The 26,767-nt window shown below is 45.0% G+C and overlaps 1 protein-coding gene across 1 annotated transcript; it reads left to right on the forward strand.

The window, feature by feature from the left end:
• The first annotated feature begins 6,795 nt into the window (after positions 1-6,795).
• On the forward strand, positions 6,796-23,294 carry Fuca1 (alpha-L-fucosidase 1). Its single transcript, XM_076863236.2, has 8 exons — positions 6,796-7,205; positions 9,023-9,157; positions 12,408-12,545; positions 14,934-15,039; positions 18,488-18,688; positions 20,493-20,680; positions 22,262-22,361; positions 22,578-23,294. The coding sequence occupies exons 1-8, from the start codon at positions 6,817-6,819 to the stop codon at positions 22,716-22,718; spliced, it is 1,398 nt and encodes a 465-aa protein (XP_076719351.1). The 5' UTR covers positions 6,796-6,816; the 3' UTR covers positions 22,719-23,294.
• Positions 23,295-26,767: the final 3,473 nt, after the last annotated feature.

The raw sequence follows: 26,767 nt of genomic DNA on the forward strand, positions 1-26,767 counted from the left end.
GGACCCCTGTCAGAGGTCCATTCTGCTCAGATTGCTGAGGAGGCCTCTTCCCATTTTTAACCCAAGTCAGAAATCATTTTGTTCCCTAGATGAATGAGAGCGGTCCTGGCCCTCTCGGCCTTTGTAAACCAGCCCCAGGACTTGGAACTGACCCCTCTGTGCTGGGGAGTGCTGGGACTGGTTCCTGGAGGGTGGCCTGGCCGTGTCCACCTGCACAAGTCTGGGGCTTAGTGAAGAGTGACAAAGTGCGTCAAAGGCACAGGGCCCAGGACAGGCTCACTTCATGTCGGGTCAGGAAAACCTTCCCAACAAGCGGCTTGGTGCCTGCATCCCCCCAGAGACCACAGAAGGAGGGAGCATCTGGCTGGCTGTGTGTCCCGGGACCTTGGCTATCAGATGAGACGGCCAGCCAGGGCTTGTGTCTGACTGATCATTGGGGCCTCCTTTGTTCTGGAAGCATGAAAGCCCCTCCATCAGGTCACCCTTTCCCACTGAGGCCCCAGAAGTTGTGAGTTGATGAGGATCAAGGGGGTTGACCCACTTCTTGCAGAGACAAATGACAAGACTTCAGTTCAGGGCATCCTGTTAGGGTAAAGGCCCTCCTGAGGCCCTGACATCCTGCTCATGCCATGATTACCCCCAGATCCCTGGGAGGAGATGGGAGGTACTGTAGACACAGATGCTTCCCAAAGTCATACTGAGCCACGACATCCTCTTGGCGGTGCTATGGGGAGCAAGCAGTGTTCCAGGGTAACCCAGCTGCAGGGAAAAGGAAACTATTCACAGGTTCTCTAAGTCCCAGAGGGTTCTCAGTCCCCACTCAATAGGCAGCCCCTTTGCCTGCACCAGACACCTAGAATGCCCAGCAAGTGGGAGGGGCAAGGCTGACTTCCCAGTCTATGAACCGCAGCAAGAACTGACCCAGGCTTAGGAGGGTCTGCAGGGACCGTACTTTACATGTCTGTGAGGCTGGGTTCCCAGCAGACAGACGTCAGACAGGAGGCAAGAGAAATTGTTGGCGGCATGAAGGATCGCAAAAGGAATTCAGGCGCAGTCATTTGGGACCACAGATGCAATAAAAGAAAATATATTGACTGATCATGTTTCCATTTAATTATCCAAGACAACATGTTCCCCGTCTACTCTCTGTCCCATCCATCTTGTGAACAAGTGCCGGGCTCCGTGCTTGGGAGAGGAAATCCAGCCTCGAGACTCCACCCCAAGTCTCATGGGGCTTGTGTTCCATGTCTGCATAAGAAGAAAGTCAGCAAAAATTCAAAAACGACAGGAGGTGCAATGCAGGAAATCAGCAAGGTCATGGGACAGGGGTTGATGACGGCAACTTCAAGTAGGGTAGACCTACTGTGTGTACAGGCCATGACTATGTCCCAAGCCCTGGGTAAGTGCTTTGAGATGCCTCGGTTCATTTAGTCTGCAGAATAATCTGACAAACAGGGCCTAGTGGCCTCAAAAAGGCAGTCACTTGTCTGAGGTGACACTGCTAACAAATGTAATTGTCCCTTGGTGTTGGCTGTGTTGGTCATATGCAAATTTCATATGAAATTGATTCCAGGACCTCCTCCCCTCCCTACAGATGCCAATGTCCTTGGATGCCCAAAGTCCTTATATAAGAGGGGTATTTGCACATAACCTGAGTGCATTCTCCCACATACTTCGTGTGTGTGTGTTGGGGGGGGGTATTGGGGATGGCTCAGCTTTACCACTGAGCCACATCCTCAGCCCTTTTTATCTTTTTTTTTTTTTTTTTTTTTTGAGACAGGGTCTCACTGAATTAGTGAGGTTCTTGCTTAATTGCTGTGGCTAGCCTAGAACTTGCACTCCTCCTGTCTCAGCCTCCCACATCACTGGGATTACAAGCATGTGCCACCACATCCGGCCAGATAAAATTTAAAAAAAAAAAAAAAACAAAAAACTTTTTTTATTTTTTTATTTTTTAATCTGTGGTTTGTTAGACTCACACGCATGGAACCAGTGGTTAAGGACAGCTGATTTCCCAGAGCTGGGGTTTCCAGTCTGGTTCTGTTTACTCCAAAGCCTGCCTCCTTAAACATGACCTTCTCAGCTTAGTTCAGTCCAATTTGTCTTGACTACTGCTCATTAGGCATGATGGTGGTTTTCTTTAGCACCAGACCATTGCGACCCTAACTCAGCATTGTTTCTTAACACGTTTCATTCTGTACACCTGTATTAATTTCCTATAACAAATGTCCATGAACTGGGTGACTTTAAAAAACAGAAATTTATCTCCTCCCAATTCTGGAGGTCACAAGTCCAAAACCAGTAGGGCCATGATTCTTCCAGAATTGCAAGGGGAGGGTTTTTCCTTGCCTCTTTCAACTTCCTATGGCTCCCAGTGTCTTTAAATTGTGGCAATCTCTGTCTCTTGTCTTCATATGATCTTTAAAAAAATTTTTTTTAATTGTTGATAGACCTTTATTTTATTTGTTTATATGCAGTGCTGAGAATCGAACTCAGTGCCTCACACATACCAGGCAAGTGCGCTACTGCTGAGCCTCAGCCCCAGCCCCATTCATATGGCCTTTTTATCCCTTGTCTCTTGGTGTCTAATCTAGCACGATTTCATGTTAATTTAATTAGCTACATCAATGAAGTCCCTAAATAAGGTCACATTCACAGGCTCCATGTAAATGTGAAGTTTTGGGGAACACTATAAAATGTTCAACCCAGTACAACCACCAGGGACAAAGTCCACCCCTCTGAGCTGTGTTAATGACAATCATTAGCTTGTCTTCTCTGGAGCTGAGCTCTGTGCTTGCCTCTGTGTCCCCAGTGCTCAGGGAGAAGATGTTGACCTGGTCGATATCTGTTGAACTGAATTGTCTCTGAAAAGCTCCAACATGCATTTTTGGAAAACCAAATTTTATTTTCACTCACATTATGGCAAAGAAATGCCATGATTGTGTTTTTTCTGGTGCCAGAGACGGAGCCCATGGCCTTGTACATGCTAGACAAGGGCGCCACCACTGAGCTGCATCCCCTGCAAATGCCACAAAATTTTTAAGTGATTTCTTATGTTCACTATTCATTGGTGGCTCTCTTATTCATTGGTGGCTTTCCCCCCTTATTTAGCAAAGAAAATGACCAAGTACGTGACAGAAAGTGGCACTCAGTAAATTTTTATTGAGTACAACTAGATTTTAGGAGTCATTCAATCAAGTGCACTTCCACACAGAAGCAGAGGTCGTGGGGGGAGAGAGACAGGAAAGAGGACCCTGGGTATCCCTGAGAGTTGTCCTCTGTGCTTAGGGGAAGAAACAGAACCAGACAAGGGGACAAGTCTTGCCCAAGGAGACCAGCACAGTGCCCAGTGCAAGAACCCCAGGTTTTTGGTCATGTCCTTCTGCCCGCTCCCCCTCAATGCCGCTCACCTGTCCCGGTGGGTTGGCATTTTGGTTATGTGGGTAAGGACAAATGAAGGTCACGGTATCCCATTTTTTCTCCCCCCAAGACAAGTTCTGTATGTTAAAGGCCACAGGAAGGCGGGGGCTGTGGCTCAAGTGGTAGAGTGCTCCCCTGGCATGTGGGAGGTCCTGGGTTCGATTCTCAGTGCTGCATAAAAATAAAATAAACATATTGTGTCCACCTAAAACTAAAAAATAAATATTTTTTAAAAAAGGCCACAGGATGCTCTGATCAGATGTATGGGGTGGTTTTTTGGGTTTTTTTTTTTTTTGTTTTTTTTTTTTTAAGGTAACTGTGCTTACTCTTGTGACACAATTTCAACATAATCTTGCAGAGGAAGAACACAAAAAAATAAAGAAAATACTACAGCCTTTGTATTTCTGTTTTGCTCCCCAAATAAGGAAGTGCTTGGTTCTGTCAACACTGGCTCTGGCCCCTCCTCCGCAGGTGGACAGAGGCACAGATTCCACTTCCGAGAAGATCTGCATCCTGGTCCCACTCTTGATCCAAATGAGCTGCCTGATCTTCCTCTCTCTGGGCCTCCGTTTCCCCCTCTGTAAAATGGGAAGAGTGTGGAAGGGATGATGGCGGAGGTCTATAAGGCCAGCTCCGGCATGCTGCTGTTCTCCTGCTGATCATGATAGGCAACTGACTGATGTTGTGGTGGGAACATGAGGTTAAAGGAATAAATCTATGAAACGGGCCCACTTTCCTGAGCCCACATGCTTTCTTTTCTAAAAAGCAATTTACCTACAGCCCAGCCTGGCTTAAGTTCACAGGAAACGTGGCAGTCCTCAGCAAATACTTGTTTCTTCTTAAAATGTGATTGTTTTATATTTTTAGTTGTAAATAGACACAAGACCTTCAGTTTTGTATTTATTTTTATGTGGTGCTGAGGATCAAACTCAGTTCCTCATATGTGTGAGGCAAGCTCTCTACCACTGAGCCATCACCTCAGTCCCAGTAAACAATCTCTTATCTGCAGGAGAAATTCAGGTCTGAAATGAGAAGAATATGAGTTACCCTGCTGAAGGCTGAGGGCAGGTTTATGACTCTTACACAGACCAGATCCCAGAACTCAAGAAGAAAAGGATAATCCCTCCAAACCATAAAATCTGTAAGAACCCATTCCAGTTAGAACCAGTCGGCATAGACCCAAGTGACCTAGAATTGTCCCATGGTGGGGAACTTGAAAGTCTGATGTCATCCTGCTGATAGTCAAAAGTCAAGGGGTGGACCTCAGTGCAACTCTCTAGAAACTTCCCTGGGGTCCCAATAAAACTGACGGCAGGAGGGGCATGTCGTCCCTCTCCTCTCCAAGAGGACCCACTCTCTACCTTGAGAGTGTCCCCTTTCCCACTATCTTATCTCTTCTAATAGAATCATGGGTGTTACTATGAGCAACTTGACCGAAATCTTTCTGGCCTGTTTATACAAGAATTGGGGTTCAAAGGAGAGCCTCAGTTTCATGCAAGGCCCCAGCCCTATAACAATACGGGGACTGATTTGCCACATGGGACCAGGGACTTCTGACTTCCACGTGGGATCATGTGACTTCTGACTGGCCTACTTCCCACCTGACTGAGCATGTGTAACGTGTGCCAACAGTAGAGGACCTAGGTGATCTCCCTGCCAGGCAAGGTTCATACAGAGCCTCCCAGGGTCACTGTCTTGGCTCTCATTTTGCTGAACCTGGTTTTCTACAGTGTAACTGATGGCAACCTGAACGCGGGTCATGTTTGGTTTTGCTTTTGCAGTGCTGAGGGTTGAACCTAGGCTAGACAAGAACTCTACCACTGAGCTACACCCCAGCCATGTTTTCATAGTTAAATACTGAACTCTTTGAAATGTCTCAGAATTCCCAAAGCAAGCTAATTAAACAGCAAAATGATCACACCTTCTCCTTCTCCCTCAGTGCCCACTCTTCTCCCTCCTCACCCCTGATGAAGGTGTAGCAAGCAAGCTATGGCATACATAGACCAAACACATCTGTGTCTTTCCACAGTGTCAGAATTGTGGCAGTTTACTGAAAACCTGTGGGTCACCTGGTAGTCATAACCCAGACAAACACAAGTTCTTCTATTCCAGTCTCAATTTCTAGTATCTATAACACTCAAGTCACACATCACTGTATGTGTGTGTGTTTACAGAAAGGCTAAGAAAGGGTTAAAGCAACCACAGCAGTTCAGGAAGCTGGGGAGCAGACACAAAAGCAAACTGTCACTGTGTGTAGTCAGAGAAGATTATGAATCCGAAGAAGAACTCTTTCAGGGCACAGAGCTGTCAAAGCACAGGAACTTATTCTAGTCTAGGCAAAGATACAGAGGGAAGGCAGGTTCAGAGTGTCATCTTGGAGTGTCAGTTTGAGGCAGTGCCTGGTCATCCCAGTGAGAAGAAACCCCATTTTGCTAAAGCCCAAAGACAGAGATTTGAATTTTTATCGATGTGACAATTTTCCTGGGCAAAGCTCTTGAGGAGTGACCATGTGATGGGGTCAGGGTGCTGCTTTGTCCAGTCTCCTGGTACTCCTCCTTTTGTGGACCTTGAGCGAGGTCATTGTTGCATTCAGTGGTCTGTTTTTTCCAATTCGAGTTTGATATGCCCATGCATCCTTGTGATTCTGATTAATTCACTGAGTCCACAGGTGGTCATTTTCTTTAGCACCCTGATTTACCAGCTGGCGCTCTTTGGCTCTTTGGTTGTGCTGGGATGACGGTGGTTGTTTACTTGTACAAACAAGGTGTAGAGTCATTCCACCTCAGCACTTAGGAGTAGTTGATGGCAAACTACTGCTCTACAAAATGGGGTAACTCAGTTTTAAGCATAGCCTGAAAACCGTGGAGTAACTCTGGACAGGGCAGAGCCTGCTCTCCACATAATGCTTCTTTCTATCATCCCTCTACTTCGTTTTTTCTGCCAGGGCTGTTTCAACACCCCTCCAATCTGGTATGTTCTCAGGCTTCTCTTTGAAATACAGCTCAAAAGCCCCCTATGGCTCCCATTTGCCCACTAAATAAAACTCAAGATCTGACTCTCCTACCCGTGCCAGATTACCGCAGCAAAGTGAATTACTCCCACTTTTCCCCTAAGCTTTCCCAAACTCCATGATTTAACCTCGCAGTTAAACCCCTGGGGGAAAAGCTGTCATTCTTCCATCAGCGGAGCGAGCTCAACACCTACCTGCTTGCGTCTTTCACCCTTTGACCGCCAGAGGGCGCTCGAGGAACGGGCGATCCGTGGAGGAAGCGGCTCAACAGCCCGTCTGGGTCGGCCCGCCCCTTTTCCTTTCCGAGCCAATCGTTAGTCAGAGGGGTGGGGCCGCTCGTCAGCTTCTGCGCGTTCAGAGCGGACGGTAAGGGTGCAGAAGCCGCGATGCCGGAGGTGGCGGAGAAGTGGCGGTTCCGTGTCGCCGCACTGCTGCTGCTGCCGCTGCTACTGCTCGAAGTGGCCAAGTCGTCGCGCTGGGGTAGTGGGCGTCGCTACACCCCCGACTGGCGGAGCCTGGACTCCCGGCCGCTGCCGGTCTGGTTCGATGAGGCCAAGTTCGGGGTGTTTGTGCACTGGGGCGTGTACTCGGTGCCGGCCTGGGGCAGCGAGTGGTTCTGGTGGCACTGGCAGGGTGAGGGACTGCCCCAGTACCGGCGCTTCATGAACGAGAACTACCCGCCCGGCTTCAGCTACCCCGAGTTCGGACCGCAGTTCACAGCGCGCTTCTTCCAACCGGAAAAGTGGGCCGACCTCTTTATGGCCTCGGGGGCCAAGTGAGTGCCGGGCTGACCCGGGCAGCAGGAGGTGGCGGGTCGGGCCGCCTGCCCAGGGCCTGCCTGACCTCAGGGTACCTCCAGGTCTTGTGTTTTGGATGCAGAATTGAACGTGGCACACCTGATCCTAAGGAGAAGGTGCTTCTGGTTGAGGATTTAAAAATAAAAGATTTCAGGCCGGATGGTCTGGAAAGCTCTCGGTATCTACACCTGTATTATCCAAAGGGCGGTCGGTACCTAACGCTCCTTCCAGATCCGTAAGACAACTGGGATTCTAAATCAGTGGTCTGGATCAGGTTCCATTGTGAACTTCAGCCTCCCTGCAGCCTCCTTGGATGCTGACAGAAGGAAACTGCACGGGTTGATTTAATGTCTCTAAGGTGGAAAGAGAGGGAAGGGAGTCTGCTGTATTGGGGATGCTGCATGGATTCTCTCTCTTCAGCTCTTCTCAGTACCTTGCTCATAGAAAATGCTCCAGAATGGTCTGAATTGTGTTGAAAACCTGTTGGAGCTTGCGGTGGGCTGGTTCAGAGAACTGGAAGTTTGGAGAGCCCCTATGTGGGAAAGGGGTGGAGGATCCATTTCTTTGTTGAAGGCAGGGCCATCCTGAAGAAGTAAGCCTTGAGGGCCCCTGAGTGGACCCAGGGTAAGTCGGGAAGTGATTTCCCTACCTTCTAGAAATAGTTCCTGCTTTTGACTGCCGAGAGAGGGAAGTGGGTTGAATAGAGTAAGGCCAAAGCTGCGAGGTTCCCCTGTCCTGGCTTAGACCAGTCTCCCCTCCTGAGTCATCTGCCATGCTTCAGTGTCCCTTTTGGTTTTCTTAAACTAAAAGGAAATGACAATTGGCATTTAATATTTCCAATTAAAGGTATGGGAATAAAAGACTTGAATAAGCAGAGCCAGTGTAATCGTCTTCTGGCAGTGCTAGATACCCATAATTTACAACAACAACAATAAAGTTAACATCTGGAGACAGCCTCTTTCCAAACCCCTTAGGATAAGGAGAGCAGCTCAGAGACAGAGGAAGGGGACTAATGTCCTGACTGCAGATCTTAGGACTACAAGGTAAACACTTTTTCCACTGCATCAGGGGTCTGCAAACTGGCCAGACGGAATGGTCCTTTGCCTATTTTTTGTTAAGGCCGAGAAAGTGAGGATGGTTTTCACATTTGCAAAGGACTGTAATAGAAGAAGAGAAGAACATGTACAGAGGAATGTGGCTCAGAAGCCTAAATACTATCTGGCCTACAAAGTCCAGGAGTTCCAGTGAGGCATCGTGTGATAGCATTATCTATTTTTCTGCCATAAAAGTAAATGAAATACTGAGTCACTTGGTTATTTCAATACTTGCCCCTTTTCCCTGGCCCTTTGGGTCTTTGTTACCTCTATACATAAGAAGTTCTATAGGCTTGCTAAAACATACAGCTTACATTTCTCCCATCTGCCATTGCCAATAGAGACCCTTCTCCTTTAGGGCAAAAGGTTAAGTAAAGCTAATTGTTCATACCCAGAAGGGTTGAAGAATCTGAGAGCTGAGGTATACTTTTTTTTTTTTTCTTACTCACTCCTCTCCTCCCTCTGGGCCTCCCCTTGGCTGGAGACAAAGACTGATTTGCCAGCTGTGTTCAGTCCTGGAATAATACCCAAGGTGTTGTGACTGCAGCAACATCTAGGTATCACTAGTTTAGTCACCCATCCCAGTAGGATTCCTAGGATCAAGTTCTCCTGACCAGTTTAAAAGCCACAGGCAGGCTGGGCAAGTTCATGCTTGTGACCCGTGGCCAATTCCTTTGCTCATTTGGTTTTGACATTCACAGGTATGTGGTCTTCACAACAAAACATCATGAAGGCTTCACAAACTGGCCAAGTCCTGTGTCTTGGAATTGGAACTCTAAGGACGTGGGGCCCCATCGTGATTTGGTTGGTGAGTTGGGAGCAGCTGTCCGGAGTAGGTGTGTGTCTATGGACAGCTACCCTGTTCATCTCTTTTCTTTCAGAGTTCTGTACCTAACATGCTCATGTGTATTCTAAGTTTGCACTTAACAAGGAGACTGAAGAGCTTCTAGCCTTTGAATTGCCAGTGTTTAAGTCTTAACGGTTTTCACGTGGCCACAGTGACACCTTTGGAGAAGTTCATGGAGGCTTCTGGTTGGGTGAAGCACACCCAGCATAGACCACGGTGCTCCATCTGCATCCTGCAGAGGATCCCTCCTGGGAAGCCTTCCAGTGCAGGGCATTCACCAATGCCTGGTGGAGACCAGGGACTGGGCCTCTCATCTCTGTGTCCTCCTTAGCCATCAGCGTAGAGCTTTACGCAGGAAGCATTTGGATGATGGTAGGCCAGGTTGGGTGCCGAGGTTAGCTAAAGCAGCAAATGTAATGATAGGAAGGACACACAGTTGATTCTAATTAATTTCCCTAATATATGTCACTTAATAAGAAGTGGCTTCCCAAGATCAAAGAGATAGGGAGTGGCAGAGGTGGAATTTGTTTTCTTGTTCTTGGGTGCTGGGGGTTGAACCCAGGGCCTCCTGTATGCTAAGCATGCAGTCTATCCTGAGCTACACCCCCAGCCCCGGAGTGGGGATTGGAACCCGGATATTTGCACTTTGTATCCTACAGTCCTGTACAGAGGAAAGGTGGTTTTGTGGTGGGTTCAGCCTCAGCTGTGCTATGATTTGGCAATGTGGTGTCCTGTTTGAGGGGTAGGCTGGCTGTTGTGTATAAAGCATAGTGTGATTTGAATACACTTGAGCCTGTTCGTTTATGCCCTGTAAGACAATCTCAAGGTACAATTTTTGAGAGTTGAGCTGGACACCACAAGGCTTGCAAAGCCTAAAACATTACCTAGACTTTAAGAGCAAGTTTGCTGATTCCTGTCAACTACTCATATTCAGTTCCTGATGCTATGCTTTTATCCTGATGTCAGTGTTGATTAGATCTTAAATATTTATTTGATATGAACTTTGGAGACCAGGATTTTTATCTTCTGTGTGCCATTTGGTCCCGAGTCACAAGATGACATCCTAACTTCAGTTCTTACCTGTGCATTATAGTCTTAACCTTTCTTCTCACTTGCAGCATGATGTTTTTGTAATACTACTTTTTTTTTTCTTTTTTTTTTTTTGTACTGGGGATTAAACCCAGGTCACTGAGCTACATTCCAGTCTCTCTCTTTTTTTTTTTTTCTGAGACAAGCTTTTGCTATACTTAGGGTCTTAGGCTAAGACCTTAGGTCTATACTTAGGCTAAGTTGCCGAGGCTGGCTTTGAACTTGGAATCCTCTTGCCTCAACCTCCCAAGTTCCTCGCACCATGATGGACCCATTCTTCTTTTTTTTTTTTAATTGACCCATAATGTGCATCTTTATGGGTTTCAGTGTGATAATTTGATGTGTGTGTACAGTGTGTCATGATCACATCAGGGTAACTAGCATTCCCAGCTCCTTAAATGTTTACCATGTCTTTGTGTTGGGAGCGTCACACTCCTCTCTTCTAGTTCTTTATAAAATATGTAATAAACTGTTGTGAACCGCAGGCATCCCTCTGCGCTGGGGAGCACCAGAACTTCCTCCTCTTGGGTAGCTAGATGTGGTACCTGTTACCCAGCCCCTCTTTTTCTCCCATCCCCATCCTTCCTAGCTTAGTACCCTCTCTTTCCTCTCTGCTATGAAACTCACTATTCATAAACCAAAACAAGCTTCATTCAGTGTGGGGTGAAGCTCAGCACTAGAGCACTTGCCTAGCCTGTGTGAGGCTCTGGGTTCCATCCCTAGCACTGACCAAAAAAAAAAAAAAATACAACTAAGATATGAAAAATTGTGCTCTATATGTGTAATATGAATTGTAATGCATTCTGCTGTCATATATGACAAATTAGAAAAGAAATTAAAAATATTTCTTATATATGGAAACAGATTATTCTAACCATATTTTATTTTGGGTATGTTAAGAACTATTAGTAAATCGTAGATAAATAGAATAATAAACCTACATTCATACATTTCAACTACGTAGAAAATGTTGCAAATGATTATTTCAGAGTGATAGTATTTGGGGCATTTTGTTCTATATGCTTTTCTCTATTTTCCAGTTTCTCTACAATATGGATATTTATGATTAACGATGAAAACTTTTTTTTTAATTGAACCCCAGGGTACTTAACCACTGAGCCACATCCCCAGCTCTCTCTTTTTTTTTTTTTTTTTTTTTTTTAAATTTTTGATAGGGTCTCGCTAAGTTTCTTAGGGCCTTGCTAAGTTGCTGAGGCTGACTTTGAACTTGCAATCCTGCCTCAGTCTCCTGGGCTTCTGGGATTACAGGTGTGTGCCAGTGCGCCTGGCTTGAAAACATTTTTTTTTTAAAAAGGAATATATGTTACTGAAATAATTGTCATAAAAATAGTTTAAATGACTTTTGATTGTGTGTGTGTGGTGCTGGGGTTGAACCCAAGACATTGGACTTTCTAAGCAAGTGCTTTACCACTGATCTACATCCCCAGCCTTAAGTGACATTTTGGTGTTAAGGTATCTATGTGTAAAAGTAGTTATGTTTATTATCAAAACAGTACATGGGGCTGGGGTTATAGCTCAGTGGTAGAATGCTTGCTTAGCACATGTGAGGCACTGGGTTCAATCTTCAGCACCACATAAAAATAAATAGGTAAAATAAAGGTATTGTTTCCAACTACAACATCTGCAACAACAACAAAAGAAATTAAAAAAAAATGCATGAGCTCCTGGGTTTGGTCCTTAGCATCCCCAAATGCACACTTGCACGTGCGCGTGCACGCACACACACACACACACACACACAAACCAATATTTTTGCTTAAGTAGATGAGGAGAAATAATTTAAGGGCTAGGGATGTAGCCCCGTGCTAGAACACTTGCCTACCCTGTGTGAGGCCCTGGGTTTGATCTCAGCCCTACAAAAAAGAAAGAGTGGGAGGAAAAGGGAAGAGAGAATTGAAGTAAGTGGGTTTGGTCTCTCTCCTGCATGCCCTTAAGAGTGGATTTCACTGGGGCTGGGGATGGGGCTGGAGCTCAATGGTGGAGCGCTTGCCTAACATGTGTGAGGCACTGGGTTTGGTTCTCAGCACCACATATAAATAAATAAAGGTCCATTGACAACTAAAAAAAATGTAAAGACAAATTATTTGTCCTTTGCTTAATGACAGTTTCCATCTGCCTTTCTGTTTAAGGAACCTGCGCTATGGCCTCTACCACTCACTCTTAGAGTGGTTCCATCCACTCTACCAACTGGATAAGAAAAATGGCTTCAAAACTCAGAATTTTGTCAATGTAAAAACAGCTCCAGAGCTGTACCACCTTGTTAACAGGTATGTTAACATACAGAAACAGAAATGATTTCAGCCTTGTGACTTTTATCAATGAAATCAGAGCTCCTGTAGGAGGCTGTTAGAGGAGGAGGGAAGGCCAGGCCCAGTGGCCACTCAGAGGGCTGAGGCAGGAGGATCACAGGTTCGAGGTGAGCCTCAGTAATTTAGTGAGACCCTGCTTCAAAGTGAAAAACAAAAGGGCGGAGGATGTCGCTTAGTTTTAGAGCCCTCCCAGGTTCAGTCCCCAATACTGTGAATATTTTTTAGAGAGGAGGAGTGGGGGCAGGTATGAAAAAAAATCTAGAAAATTTCAAATAATACAAGTGGTGGCTGTGGTTGTATTATTAGGGCAAAATACACTTTCCTCCTACTTTTTGAAACTTCTGTAAGGTGATTATATTGTCTTTATAAATTGAAACAATCTCCCAAAATTCAGAGTGGGAATAAGTCAGAACTTCTCTTTCCTCCTTGCTTTCCGTTTTCATTACATTAAGGACCTTGGAGACGGGGTGAGTTGTCTAACAAATTGGGTATTATTGTCACTTAGAAGCCTTCAACAGATCACCCTGCCTGGTCTCAGATTCTCAGTTAGGTAGTGATAATTCCTTCTATGTAGGACTTAAGAATAATACATAGAATACATCCGTCACAGTGCCTGGGACTGAGTAAAGGTTACTGAGATCATCATTCTTTGTGCTGGCTGTGGTGGCACATACCTGTAATCCCAGCGATTTGGGAAGGGTAGGCAAGAGGATCACAAGTTCAAGACCAGTTTCAGCAACTTAGCAAGGCCCTGACTCATAAATAAAATAAATAAAAAGGGGCTGGGAGTATAACTCCATGGTTAAGCACCCCTGAGTTCAATCCCCAGTACCCAAAAAAGAGAAAAGAAGAGAAAAAGGGCTGGTGGTTTAGCTCAGTGGTGGAGGGTCCTTGGTTTCAATCGCTAGTGCCACAAATACAAAAAAAAAAAAAAAAAAAAATTAAAAGTTGGGGCTATAACTCAGTGTAGAGTTCTTGCCTAGTATGTGCAAGGCCTTGGCTTCAGTCTGAAGAACTGCAAATGAGAAAGAGGGAGAGAGAGGCCCCTTCCACTTCAGAATTTGCCACTAGTCTTCACCGTGTTAATCCCCAGTTGCCCTATTGTACCTGGGGCCATACCAGATGGTAGACCCTTGAACTTAAGGGGCAGCTCACTCTGCCTGAACTCTATTTCAGGACCATGATTCTACCCTGAGGACTTCTCTAAGGAAACAGTATCATTGTAGGAGGCCTAGAGAGGGCCTGTCCAGAGACAGATCTGGACATTACTAATCTTGTATGGCCTTGAATAAACTAGGCAATTTTTCTAGAACTCATATTTTTTATCTGGGAAATGGAGTTAATACACCACAGAGTCATGAGAACTAATAGAAGTAGTGAGTAGAAGCTGCCTAGTACAAATTTTTTTTTTTTTTTTTTTTTTTTGTACTGGGGATTGAACCCAGGGACACTATCATTGAGCTACATCCCTAGCCCTTTTGTTTTTTACTTTAAGACAGGGTCTCACTAAGGTGCTGAGGTTGGCCTCAAATTTTCAGTCCTCCTACCTCAGCCTCCAGAGTCGCTGGAATTACAGGTGTGCACCACCACACCCTTCTCTCAATACATCTTTTTTGGGGGTGGTTCTGGGAATTGGACTCAGGGGCATTCAACCACTGAGCCACATCCCCAGCCATGCTTTGTATTTTATTCAGAGATAGGATCTCACTGAGTTTCTTAGTGCCTCGCTGTTGCTGAGGCTGGCTTTGAACCATGATCCTCTTGGCTCAGCCTCCTGAGTACTGCTGGGACTACAGGTGTGTGCCACCGTGCCTGGCTTCTCAGTACATGTACCATTCTTTTTTTTTTTTTTGGTACCGAGGATTGAATTCAGGGGCACTCAACCACTAAGCCACATCGCCACATCTCTGGACATTTTTGTATTTTATTTAGAGACTGGGTCTTGCTGAATTGCTCAGGGCCTAGCTAAGTTGCTAAGGCTGGCTTTGAACTCACAATCCTCCTGCCTCAGCCTCCCAAAAGGCTGGGATTACAGGTGTGTGCCACTGCGCCCAGCTGGAGCACCACTCTTAATTTGTTTTAGTTGCTGGAAGGAAACCAGAAGGCATATTGCAACTCCTTTTTCTAGAAAAAGTTTGGGAGGAGACATACCAGAGAGCTCTTTGTTTTAATCAGTGGTTATGATGACAAACTGATGTGTGGTCCCTGTCTCTTTAGTTTTCTACATCATCCGCACAGCAGCACTTATATGGTGCTTTCAAACTTTTAAAATATTTGTAACAAAGATCAGTCCACAAGATGGATGCACTCAGACAGTAACCTCTTCCTTGATCACATGTCTTCCAGCTACAAGCCTGACATCATCTGGTCAGATGGGGAGTGGGAGTCTCCCGATTCTTACTGGAATGCCACCGGTTTTCTTTCTTGGCTTTACAATGATAGCCCCATCAAGGTAGGTGATTGCAGGACTTATTTATCTGTTAGGATAAAAGAAAACCTAAGATCTGGAGCACTAACAGGAACAGCAGCAGCAGCAACGGCGAAGAGCTGTACTGGCAGGGCTGGGCGCCTAACAGCTGTGAAACCTTCCTCCTTTACCCTCAAGTCCTGGAGAACAAGCTGCCCTCTTCTCCTTTCATTCTTGGTTTTGATAACGTAGGTTTAAGTGGCATTTAATTCAGGTAGAATGGAAATAACATATAGAGTTCTCAGAGAAAAATAAACTTATCAAACAAATATATATAAATGAGAACGGCCCAAAATTAATATGTAACAAAAATTAAGTGATGAGAATAAAATGTGCATGTCTGTGGTCCCACCCACCCTGCATCGGTTATGTAGTTTAATTCTCTAGGGGCAAGGTCCTTTCCCTCATATTCAAACTTTGGTGGGTATACTGCCTACCCTGACTCGCTGCCTATAATCAACACTATTAGCCAGTGTGTGATGGCTGCTCATTTATGGTTTATATTGTGCTTTTACAAAGCAGCAGAAATCTCAATATTGGTCATAGAAAATTCAATATTTCACATTCTAAATTAGTTGTAGATTTTTTTAAAAAATTTGAAATTTTTTTAAAAATTTGAAAGTTTAAGTGTTGGGAATGTGACTTAAGTGGTAAAGAGCTTGCCTAGCATGTTTGAGGCCCTGAGTTCAATTCCCAGCAACCACTGCAAAAACAAACACAAAAAACCAGCTTGGGAGCTTGGTTGTAGCTCAGATGTAACTGTAGTGAGTGCTTAGAATACACCAAGCCCTGGATTCAATCCCCAGCACCAAAAAATAAAAATAAAAGTTGAACTGAAATACGTTAGTAGATTCATAAGCCTCTAAGGATCTTGTTGGGTAGCTATCAATAAACTTAGAATATGGGAACAAAGAAAAAGAAGAAAGAGACCCTGTGTGGTGAACAGAGAGATTACAAATGGTTTCCAGAGAGAATGTAGGGATTCCTAGGTGTGTAGATCAACCCTAAGTAATTAACATAATTAACTGATATAATGTCATAATTGTCCACATATCTGTCTCCTGTAAGTCTCTGCTTAATCTTTAAGGGCAACAACTATATTTTAGTCACCTTAGATACCCCAGGACCTGCCACAGTTTGAGCCTTATACTAGTTGCTGAGTAAATAGTTAATGAGTGGGTGGCTGCTGAACCAAGAATGGAGATGGTTTAAACCTCAGGTTTCTTTTTTTTTTTTTTCCTTTTTTTTAAAATTTTTCCTTCCATGGTCCTGGGGATGGAACCCAGGGGCACTCTACCATTGAGCTATATCACCAGCCCTTTTTATTTTTATTTTTAAGTTACCCAGGCTGGCCTTGAACTTGGGACCCTCCTGCCTCAGCCTCCCAAGTAGCTGGGATTATAGGTGTGCACTACCATGCCCAGCCAACACCCCATTTTTCTCTGAAGTGGATTTTACATACACATTCAAGGTGTATACCCAAGAAGCCAGGTCATTTGCTATGTGGGATTACAGTCAAGTTTCTGCAGTTCAGGAGCACAACAAAAAGAAAAAAGATTAAGCAAAGATGCAGGATTGGAAAAGGGAAGAAATAAAAAAACCCATTGAGCCAGGCACAGTGGCACATGCCTACAATCCCAGCAGCTCAGGAGGATTGAAAGTTTGAGGCCTGCCTCAGCAATTTAGGAAAGCCCTAAGCAATTTAGCAAGATCCTGTCTCAAAATTTAAAAAAAAAAATTTAAAAGGAGGTCTGGGGACATGGCTCAGTGGTTAAACACCCCTGGGTTTAATTGCTAATACCAAAAAAAAAAAAAAAAAGCATATCAAGACTCTGGGGTGCAGCTCAGTGGTAGACCACTTGCCGGACATGTACACGGTCCTGGGTTTGATCCCCAGCAGTGCTGGGAGAAAAAAAAAACAAAACAGTCAGGGAGACAGTCTTTTGGGCTGTCATAGCAACTCCCTAGCAAACAGAACGTTTGGCGTGGACGTGTCTCTACCTATTTATACACCAGCTTTGCAGATATATGGGACTGTAGATGGCTCCCTACTTCCTCAAGGATTGATTAGGAGTCAGCTTTATGGCACACGGTATGTGGAGCCCTGGAGTTTCAGAATTGACAGTTTCTGCTCTCAAGGAACTGCAGTCTGAAGAGAGTGAGAGGATGCAATGTAGGGTGGTCAGTAAGACAATAGAGGTGTGTCCTAAGTCCCCACAATCTGCCAGAAGCGTGGGGTACCCAGTTAGACTGTGAGTATGAAGAAGTTCAAGGCTGTGTCTGTCCTTGAAGGACCGAGTATACAGACAGGGGTGCAGACCCTCTCAGGCTGAGAGGGAGGTAAAGGAGGCAGGAATGAGGGCTTCCTGAGCAACCATTCTGTGCCAGGGCCATGATGCTATCATTTTTATCCTTTTGAAAGTCCCCAGGAGGTAGGTAATTTTCCTTTGGTTGGTTTGTAGTTAGTTGAGTTTTTTGTTCGTCCATTTGTTTTTACAGATAACTAGACTTACAAGGTAAAATCACCTGCCTGAGTTCCTCTGACTCACAGGTGGGACCCTCAGAGCCCCTGGTGAACCCACCCTTTGAGTTTTTGGTTTTGTTGTTGTTGGTTTTTTTTCTTGACCCTTTCAATTCTGATGATGTCCAGATATTAATAATTGAGCATAGGACCTTGAATCAAACTAGCTACAAATAACAAATGTTTTCTTTTGCTTTGGTCCTCAACTAGCTTCATAGGAAGAATGTCCATAGTAAGGTGAATGGCCTTAAAACAGGCAAGAAAGTAGAATATTTTTTTTATTGAATGTCCTTCTGCCAATTAAGAGCTGATAGTGTTATTAAAATACACTGCTATATATTAAATGTCACAGTAAGATATTCTGTGTAGTGATTTCTCTTAATCAGCTAAATCTTGAAAGAAGAAAATGATTATTTGCTGGCTTTAGGGTTGTGTAATAGTAGGTGACCTGAGCTGGACTCAGATGCCTGATTCCTTGTCCCAGCTTTGGAAACTGCCCAGGGACAAGACCTCAGATGCATTCTTCCTCTTGTACAGTGGCTGGTCCTCAAAGCAGCCTCTCCTGGCTCTGCTATTTGTCATATGTCTCTGGACAGGGTCTCATCCTCAGCCTCTGGTGACATTTGGGGCTGACTATTCCTTTGTTTTGGGGGCTATCCTGTGCCCTACAGGGTGTGTCACAGCATCCTAGGCCTCTGCCCACCAGAAGGCAGCAGCACCACCCCAGGTGGGACAACCAAGAATGGCTCTGACCTTTCCCAGATGCCCCGCCAGGACACATCTGTCTCTGTTTGAGACCCTCTGCTGTAGGTTCACTGTTCCTACTTCCAAGTAGACTCTTATCCTATCACACTGTGTCTTGCAAAGGAACCAGGTGGTGTTACTCCAATGACCCAGACCTTCCTCCTTCAGGCTAAGGTGGTGGTAAATGATCGATGGGGTAGGAACACTTCCTGTCACCACGGAGGGTTCTACAACTGTCAAGATAAATTCCGGCCACAGAGCTTGCTGGACCACAAATGGGAGATGTGCACCAGCATCGACAAGAACTCCTGGGGCTATCGTCGGGACATGATCATGGCGGATATCTTGAGTGAATCTGAAATCATATGGGTAAGCGCCCTCCAAGTTATTTTTCAACTATTTCCCTCAAGTGGGATGGAAGCATCTGGATAGAAGGGCAGGTTGATAGAACCCTCTAGAGCTACCAAACCTAGGAACAGAGACCTGTCCTAAGGAAATAATTGCAAATACCGAAGAAAGTTTTACATATAGAAATGTGCTCCCAGGATTATTTTTAATTAGTCATATGGGTGGTTTCAATTTCTTGCAGCCATAAAGAGATAATTAGGTAAATTTGAGAATTTTTTAAACCAGTAAAATGTTGAACATAATAGCGGCTATTGCTCAGTTACTGAGTGAAAAATATCATGTATTATAGCCGTACAGAAGGAACCACATGGGAGCTGGGTGCAGTGGCTCATGCCTGTAATCCCAGATACTCAGGAGGCTGAGGCAGGAGGTTTGCAAGTTTAAGGCCAATGTGGGCAACTTAATGAGACCCTGTCTCAGAATTAAAAGAGAGTGGAGTGCCCTTGGACTCAATCCCCAGTACCACAATCAGTCAACCAATCAATAAAAATAGATGAAGCCAGGTGTGGTGATACACACCTATAATCCCAGCAATTTAGGGGACTGAGGCAGGGGGATTGCAAGTTTAAGGCCAGCCTCAGCAATGTAGCAAGACCCTATCTCAAAAAGTGCTAGTGGGGGCTGGGGCTGGGGCTGTAGCTCAGTGGCAGAGCACTTGCCTCGCACCTATGAGGCACTAGGTTCCATCCTCAGCACCACATAAAAATAAACAAATAAAATAAAGGCATGCTGACCTTCTACAACTACAAAACGAAAAAAATTTTTCTTAAATGTGCTAGGGATGTGACTCAGTGGTTAAGAAACTTTAGGTTCAATTTCCAGTATCAAAAAATAGAAAAGTCTAAAAATAAAGATAAGATTAACTGCACAGGAAAAAGACTGAAAGGAGATAGCCTAGGTAAGTGGTGTGGAGTCTTTGGAGGGCTGTAATGGATTCTCCTTTTTTTTTTTTTTTTTTTTTTTTTGGTGTTGGGGATTGAACTCAGGGTCACTTAACCACTGAGCCACATTCCCAGCCCTATTTTGTCTTTTATTTAGAGACAGTATCCCACTGAGTTGCTTAATGCCTTGCTATTGCTGAGGCTGGCTTTGAACTCTTACCTCAGCCTCCTGAGCCACAGGGATGACAGGTGTGCGCCACCACACCTGGCTGGATTCTCCTTTTTAAAATATTGTGTATCCAACCCAAGTCTTTCTGTAACCTTGAAGGGCACTTGCTTGAGGTCAGAGTGAACACACACACACAGGCCCCAGTGCAGGAGCCTCGCAGACTACCTCTCTTTACAGCAGTCCTCCCAAAGGGGCACCCTGTGGCCCACATGATGAACGTCCTGAAGTCCTTTGCATCTCTCCTGGCCCAGTGTCCACAGCAGCCATTCAGAATCTCTCCTGTCTGACCCCTGTATTCCCTGTCAGTCTGTCTGTCTTTCCACACTCCTGTGGATCCGGCCACTGCAGAGTGCTCTCCTCTCCTGCCCCACTCTCTCCTTGTGCTACTAGACCCAACCCTTCCTGCTGTGCCCGGCACCAGGAGAAGCATAGTCTCACGGGAAGAGCCTGTGACCTCGCCCTTGAATTCAGTTAACTTGTTCTCCATCTTATAGCAGGATCTTTGTTTTCTCATGTGAGCCCGTCCTGCTTCTATAACAACAGAAATATGTATGATTTTTAAATGTTCAGGGATATTTGCAAGGCAGGAAGGAGGTGCCCTGGCTCGGTGTGTATTCTAAGCATTAAGCCAGGGTTTCATCATGTCCTTCTTTAGGAACTGGTTCAGACTGTGAGTTTGGGAGGCAACTATCTTCTCAACATCGCACCAACCAAAGATGGATTAATCGACCCCATCTTCCAAGAAAGGCTCCTTTCTGTTGGCAGATGGATGAATGTCAACGGGGAGGCCATCTATTCCTCCAAACCTTGGCGGGTGCAATTCGAAAAGAACGCCTCTGTGTGGTAAGTCTCATCTTGTGATGCGCACAGGAACAGGGTATGGCCCAGTCCACGGTGGCCTGCCAGGCTAGACGTGGTCTTGAGGAAACCAGCGGCTATTGAGCCGTACACTCTGTGACCCGGTTGGGTTATGTCTTAGTACCCCAGGATGGCGGGCTGGGGAGGCAGGCGGGGTCTGGTGGACAGGAAGGAGCCGCAGTGCATTGGTCAGTTTGGTTGTGATTCTCGCCCTGTGTGTTAGTCAGCTTTTGTCGCTGTGACCAGAATACCTGACAGTAACAACTTAGAGAAGGAAAAGCGTAGTTTGGCTCATGGTTTCAGAGTTTCAGTCCAGACCCCAAAGACGTGCCCCCAGGGACCTGTAGTTACCACCAGTAGTCTATCATGTTACTCATCCAGCAAATGGAGCACTCCACTGATTGGCTCACAGCTCTCATAATCTAATCATCCCACCGCTAAACGTTCTTGCATTAACACAGGTTTTGGGGGACATCACATGTCTAGATCAGAAGACCCTGCCTTCTAAAATCATACCAGTTGATGCTCATAGAACACCTACATGCACAGGGCTCCATTCTAAATTGTTTCCATGCATACTTGGACTTCAGGGGCCAGTGATTTGATATTAGCTTTGGTGTTTTCAACTGCAAAAGGGAGTGATGATACTTACCTTTGTAGAGCTGTTTGAAGACTAGCTGGGTGTAAAGGTGCACACCTGTAATCCCAGAGATTCAGAGGCTGAGGCAGTAGGATTGCAAGTTCGAGGACAGCCTCAGCAACTTAGTGAGACCCTATCTCAAAGGAAAAAATAAAAAGGGCTGGGAATGTGATTCAGTGGTAAAGCACCCCTGGGTTCAATCCCTAGTACCAAAAAAAAAAAAAAAAAAGAAAGAAAGAAAATTGTTTTTAAGACTAAATGAGCTAATATGTATAAAGCACCCAGCAACCTCTAACTTCAAAAAAACATAACCTCTGATGTTGTACCAAAGAGCCAAAGAGCTTGGGTCTTCAGATCAGGGGAAACACACTATTCCTTCTGTTTGGTTGAGTTTTTCTATTTAGTGATTTTCATCCTCTTCCCTAAACATAATGAAATCTCAGGACAACAAACTCATCTTCATTACAAACCTTGCCCTTGCTCTATTCCCTATTTTCTCATGAATTTGGAGTTGAAAAAAAAAGATTTGAAAATAAATGGCTTCAAGGTAAAACCACTAGTGTAAGAGATCAATAAAAATAAAACTCAAGGGCTGGGGTTGGGGCTCAGTGGTAGAGCGCTCACCTAACATGCATGAAGCACTGGGTTTGATCCTCAGCACCACATAAAAAATAAAATAAAGATATTGTGTCCACTTAAAACTAAAATAAATATATAACAATCTAGTAGAGGGGGTAAAAGATATCAAAAGAGTTTTATAGACTGCTGCCTTCCTGCAGCCCTTAATTGGTTTTGCATTATTGGTGCTTCTTAGAAGAAGTGAGAGTCAAGGTCTTGGATCTGGTAAGCAGTTGAAAGCAGAATTCATAAGATTATCCAGGTGATAAACCAGGTATCTTTGACAATGATATCTCTTTTCTTCCCAGGTATACCTCACAAGAATTAGCTGTTTATGCCATTTTTTTACGCTGGCCAGAAAATGGAATCTTAAATATCGTATCCCCCGTAACTACACCAAATACAAAAGTAAGGAGCCCACTCAGCCCTTTCTAAGATGCACCTTTTTCTAAAGGAACCTGCAGGCCTTCTCTCCACCTCCTGTATTCTCCAGGTTCCTCCCGTATCCACGCCAGTCAGAGGTCTTCCCTGCCCCGAGCCAGCATGGCACTGCCGGCCACACTCAGGCCACAGTCTGCGTGCAGGGGCATCACTGGGTTTCCCATTCCCTTTTGCTTCCTGCAGATATCAATGCTCGGAATCCAGGGGGATCTGAAATGGGTCGAACGCCAAGACGAAGGTCTCCTCATCTCTCTGCCCCTGTTGCTGCCCTCTGCTCTCCCAGTGGGGTCTGCATGGACTATAAAGCTGGTAGGAGTGGAATGACCGTAGGAGTTCAAGAGGTCGGGGACTCTGCCTGCTGTGTGCTGCTTTGATTTTCTTTTTTATAGTACCATCATTATAATAAAGTAATTTCTTCCCTATCCAAAGATGGCTTTTCCAGAATGTTCTAATCCAGGAAACTGATCACATTACACTGGTGATTAATGGATCAGAAATCCATTGCTAACATTTCACTCTCTGGTCAGCAAAAGAAGGGACTGGACAGTTAAACCGAGTTCACCTACTCCTATATTTGGGGATTATCTACAATGGAAATTTCCTTCCACTCTCGGTTTAACCTTCCACTTACTCAGAATTTTACATAGAGAACAAGCTAAGCCACTTGCTGCCTGTGGGAGGAGACGGGCAGGGTTTGGCAAGCTCAACCACCTGGTCTTTGGCCAGCATCAGGTGTCACCAAACTGTTTCCCAAAAGGACAGGAGAGCCTGGAGGGGAAGGAAAGACTTGCCAGCTGCTGGTGGTCGACTCTCCAGACATTTCTGAGCAAACCAAGGGCTCTGAAGTCGAGGATGCTTACAGTGGTACCATTAAGAGAAAGAATGTGATTCTGCCCTGATTTTCTAAATATGATCAAATAAATTTATAAGTCAAATCATTTTTACCAAAAACCATGTTGTAGCTTTCTTTCCCTTGTTTCAATTTGGAGTGCTGATAGCTTTATGATCAGTTTCTGGTTGGTTGGTTGATTTTAAAGAAAGAAAAAGCTTGTCAGGCCTCCTAAATGCAGAACAAAGAATGTAACCCTGTGGTTTTGCATCCTGCTGCTAGCTTTTGGTCTCTTTCTTCTGAGTGATTTACCAGTTCAGCTTCTTGCATTACTATTTATTTAGTCAATCTTTCTATTTTTTGGTACCAGGAATTGAACCCAGGGGCAGTAATCCACTGAACCACATCCCCAGCTTCCCCCAACCCACCCTTTTTTGAGACAGTCTTACTAAATAGCTTAGGACCTCCCTAAGTTGCTGAGGCTGGCTTTCAACTTGCAATCCTCCTGCCTCAGCCTCCTGAGCCACTGGAATAATAGGCAGGCACCACTGCACCCAGTTTCTATTTCTTTTTTATTTAAGATATATTTAGAAATCTTTACCCAACACTTAAAGAATATTTTTCTCAAAATAAAGATACATGGACAACTAAGAAAATATTTTAAAAATTTATTTTTAAATTAAAAGAATCTAAAATACCAAAAAAAGCAGTATCAAATGACCCACATAGTGGTTTTACAACTGTCATTGTTCATGCTTATGGGACAATAATTACTTGGGGAAGAAATCTTCCTAAGGAAAATGTTTCATTTTCCTTTAATGGTTAACGTTGAAAACAAGTCTGAAATGTAGCGAGCAGTGTAGTATCAGCACAAAGAAATTAGGAAGAACACACCAAAGAAGGCAGAAGTATCTCTAACAGAAGACTCAAAAGGAAGGGGTGAAAGAAAACTCCTCATAAAAAAGACACCAGACCCAGGAGGTTTCACAGGTCAGCCACAAGAACCTGCAACAAAGTTGGAAGTTGTACAGCTTTTCAGACTATAGGAAAAGGAAACAACTCTCATGACACAATCATTTTGATGCCACAGTTAAGATGAGAGTAAGATAAAAGAATAGCCTTCTCCATTCATGAACAAAAATGCAAAAAGTTCTAGGCAAAATATTGATTGGCAAACTGAATCCAGGAAATATTCATAAGAACGGAAATCAGGGCTGGGAATGTAGCTCCGTGGTCCAGCACGTGCCTGGCCAGCAGAAGCCAGGTTTGTCCCCAGCACCACACACACACACACAAATCACATATCACAATTGGCTACTTCAGGAATTCAAGGTTACTTCACATTTTGTGAATTTTGATAATATTCAAAATATTTGTGATTTTATAAAAAGATGACAAAGCAAGTCTTTCTAAAAGATATTTAGAAGCAAGTCTTTGCAATCGGGAATATGGTGGGGTGTCCCCTATCACTGTATTCCATATCTGGGGGGAGGTCCTAATAGATGCAGTAACACAAGAAAAAGGGGCCTAAGGAGCAGCAAGGACGAAACCAAGTTGTCATTGTTCTCGGATGATGTTAACTGACCACACAGAAAACGAGTCGTTGAATCAATAAAAATCAATTGCACAGGGCTGGGGATGTGGCTCAAGCTGTAGCGCGCTCCCCTGGCATGCGTGCGGCCCGGGTTCGATCCTCAGCACCACATACAAACAAAGATGTGGCTGCCGATAACTAAAAAATAAATATTAAAAATTCTCTCTCTATCCCTCTATCTCTCTCACTCTCTCTTTAAAAAAAAAAAAAAAATCAATTGCACTTCTTCAATCCAGGAATTAGGAAACCGGGGTGGGGGTGGGGGATCCCATGTACCATAACAACAAAAGACTTCAAGACTCTAAAACAATTAGCAAGAGACTTCCAACCGTCGCACTCCAACGGCCTCCAGTTTCCAACCGCCCTCTCCCACGGGAGCAGATGCAGATGGGCTGGAGACGCGCGGGCTCGGGGCTCGGGCTCCGCGCAGGGACTGCACAGGAGCGACTCCACAGTCGAAGTAACTCTTCGCTGAATCTTCCAGCAGGTACCAAATGTCTGGAGCGCTTGGGGGGCGCGAGTCCAGCACGGTTCCTGCAGGACTCTTGGAAGATTCCATCGCAAGGCCGGCCCCTACTCCGCAAGACCTCAGGGTTGCGTCTGGCGTCTTAGGTAAATCCTCCACCCCGCGTTACCCCAGGGTGCTTGCTATGAACACGGATGGCTTTTCAGTTCCTTTAAAAAATGATTCCCAAAATGTAGCTCCAAGGCCATCGATGGGCACATTTGTGCGGGTGGGTATTGCTGGAGAAAGACTGCTATAAAAACAGATCTGCCTCCTTTCAAAGTCGAGTCCCCAGCTGTGTTCCCCAAGTCGACAAGACCAGATTGCGTCTCCAGTCTAGAGTAAATCCGTGATTTTGGATGGCGATTCCAGATTCCAGAATGGTTAAGTGGGAGACAAGTGTGGTCCAACTCCTCACAGAATCCAGGTGCGCCATGTGATTCTTCCTCTCAGCCTCCCTGATCAAGGAGAATGGTCTGTGGAGGGCGACAGGCCTGGATGGTTTGCTGTGAAGCCTTCCACAATAGAAGTCCAAGGGGTGTCCCCGCCTCCAGCGTTCCAGACTGTACAGATGTCTCTAGCAAATCTGCATCTCCTAAATCCCCGCTGGAGGGTCTTTCTCAGTGGCAACAGTCAACTGAATGCCTTACAAGATTTGCCATCAACGCCAAAGTCTGAGGTCATTAGTACAGAAGAGGTCAGCACAGTTTATAGTGAAGAGCTAAATTTGGAAACCCTTACATAACAGGCCCATGGTGTGTCTCCATTCCTCACCTGGGGACCTTGGGAGGCCACTTACTCCCATTTGCCATGAGATCCTGCCTAGTATTGACCAGTCATTTCTGCATGGTCCTGATCTTGGCCAGCTATCAATGTGACCCCATGAGTCTGTTAATGGGCTGGAAATGTTGCAGGTGTGGCTCCCAGGACTAGATAGCCCTGCCCCTGTGGCTGCCTGGAGACTGTCAAGCCCGGACCCTGTACTGGTGGAGACCCTGTACTAGTGGAGCCAACCTCAAGCAACCCGAAAGACTGGGCCATGGAGGCCCAGGGGACTCTCTTATGGGTTATTTTGGGACTTTTCCTCCCTTTATTTAATCATGTTTCTTACCATTCTTTAAAAACAATTTTTTTGAGACATAACTAACACTGAGATAAATACTGAAATAAACATTGTCCCATTTAAAAATGTACAATTCAGTGGTCTTTAGTATATTCACAGATTAGACTTCTAACTATCACAATAATTATAGAACAATTTCATTCTTAAAAGAAACCCCATACCTATTAGCAGTCATTACCTCTTTCACCCAACCCCCTCCCAGCCCCAGACAAACACTAATCTGCTCTGGGAACTTGAACTTGCCTATTTTAGGTACCTCTTATAAATGGAATCCTACAATATAGGGTCTCTTGTGTCTGGCTTATGTGTCATGTCATGTTGT

The sequence above is a fragment of the Callospermophilus lateralis genome, chromosome 7, assembly GCF_048772815.1.
Source record: "Callospermophilus lateralis isolate mCalLat2 chromosome 7, mCalLat2.hap1, whole genome shotgun sequence".
Taxonomy (NCBI): domain Eukaryota; kingdom Metazoa; phylum Chordata; class Mammalia; order Rodentia; family Sciuridae; genus Callospermophilus; species Callospermophilus lateralis.

Excerpts from the sequence above, each read along its gene's own strand:
- Fuca1 (XM_076863236.2), top strand. The coding sequence starts at position 6,817 with ATGCCGGAGGTGGCGGAGAAGTGGCGGTTCCGTGTCGCCGCACTGCTG. Across the intron at positions 7,206-9,022 it reads TTTATGGCCTCGGGGGCCAA|GTATGTGGTCTTCACAACAA; the intron begins GTGAGTGCCGGG and ends TGACATTCACAG. Across the intron at positions 15,040-18,487 it reads ACAATGATAGCCCCATCAAG|GCTAAGGTGGTGGTAAATGA; the intron begins GTAGGTGATTGC and ends TTCCTCCTTCAG.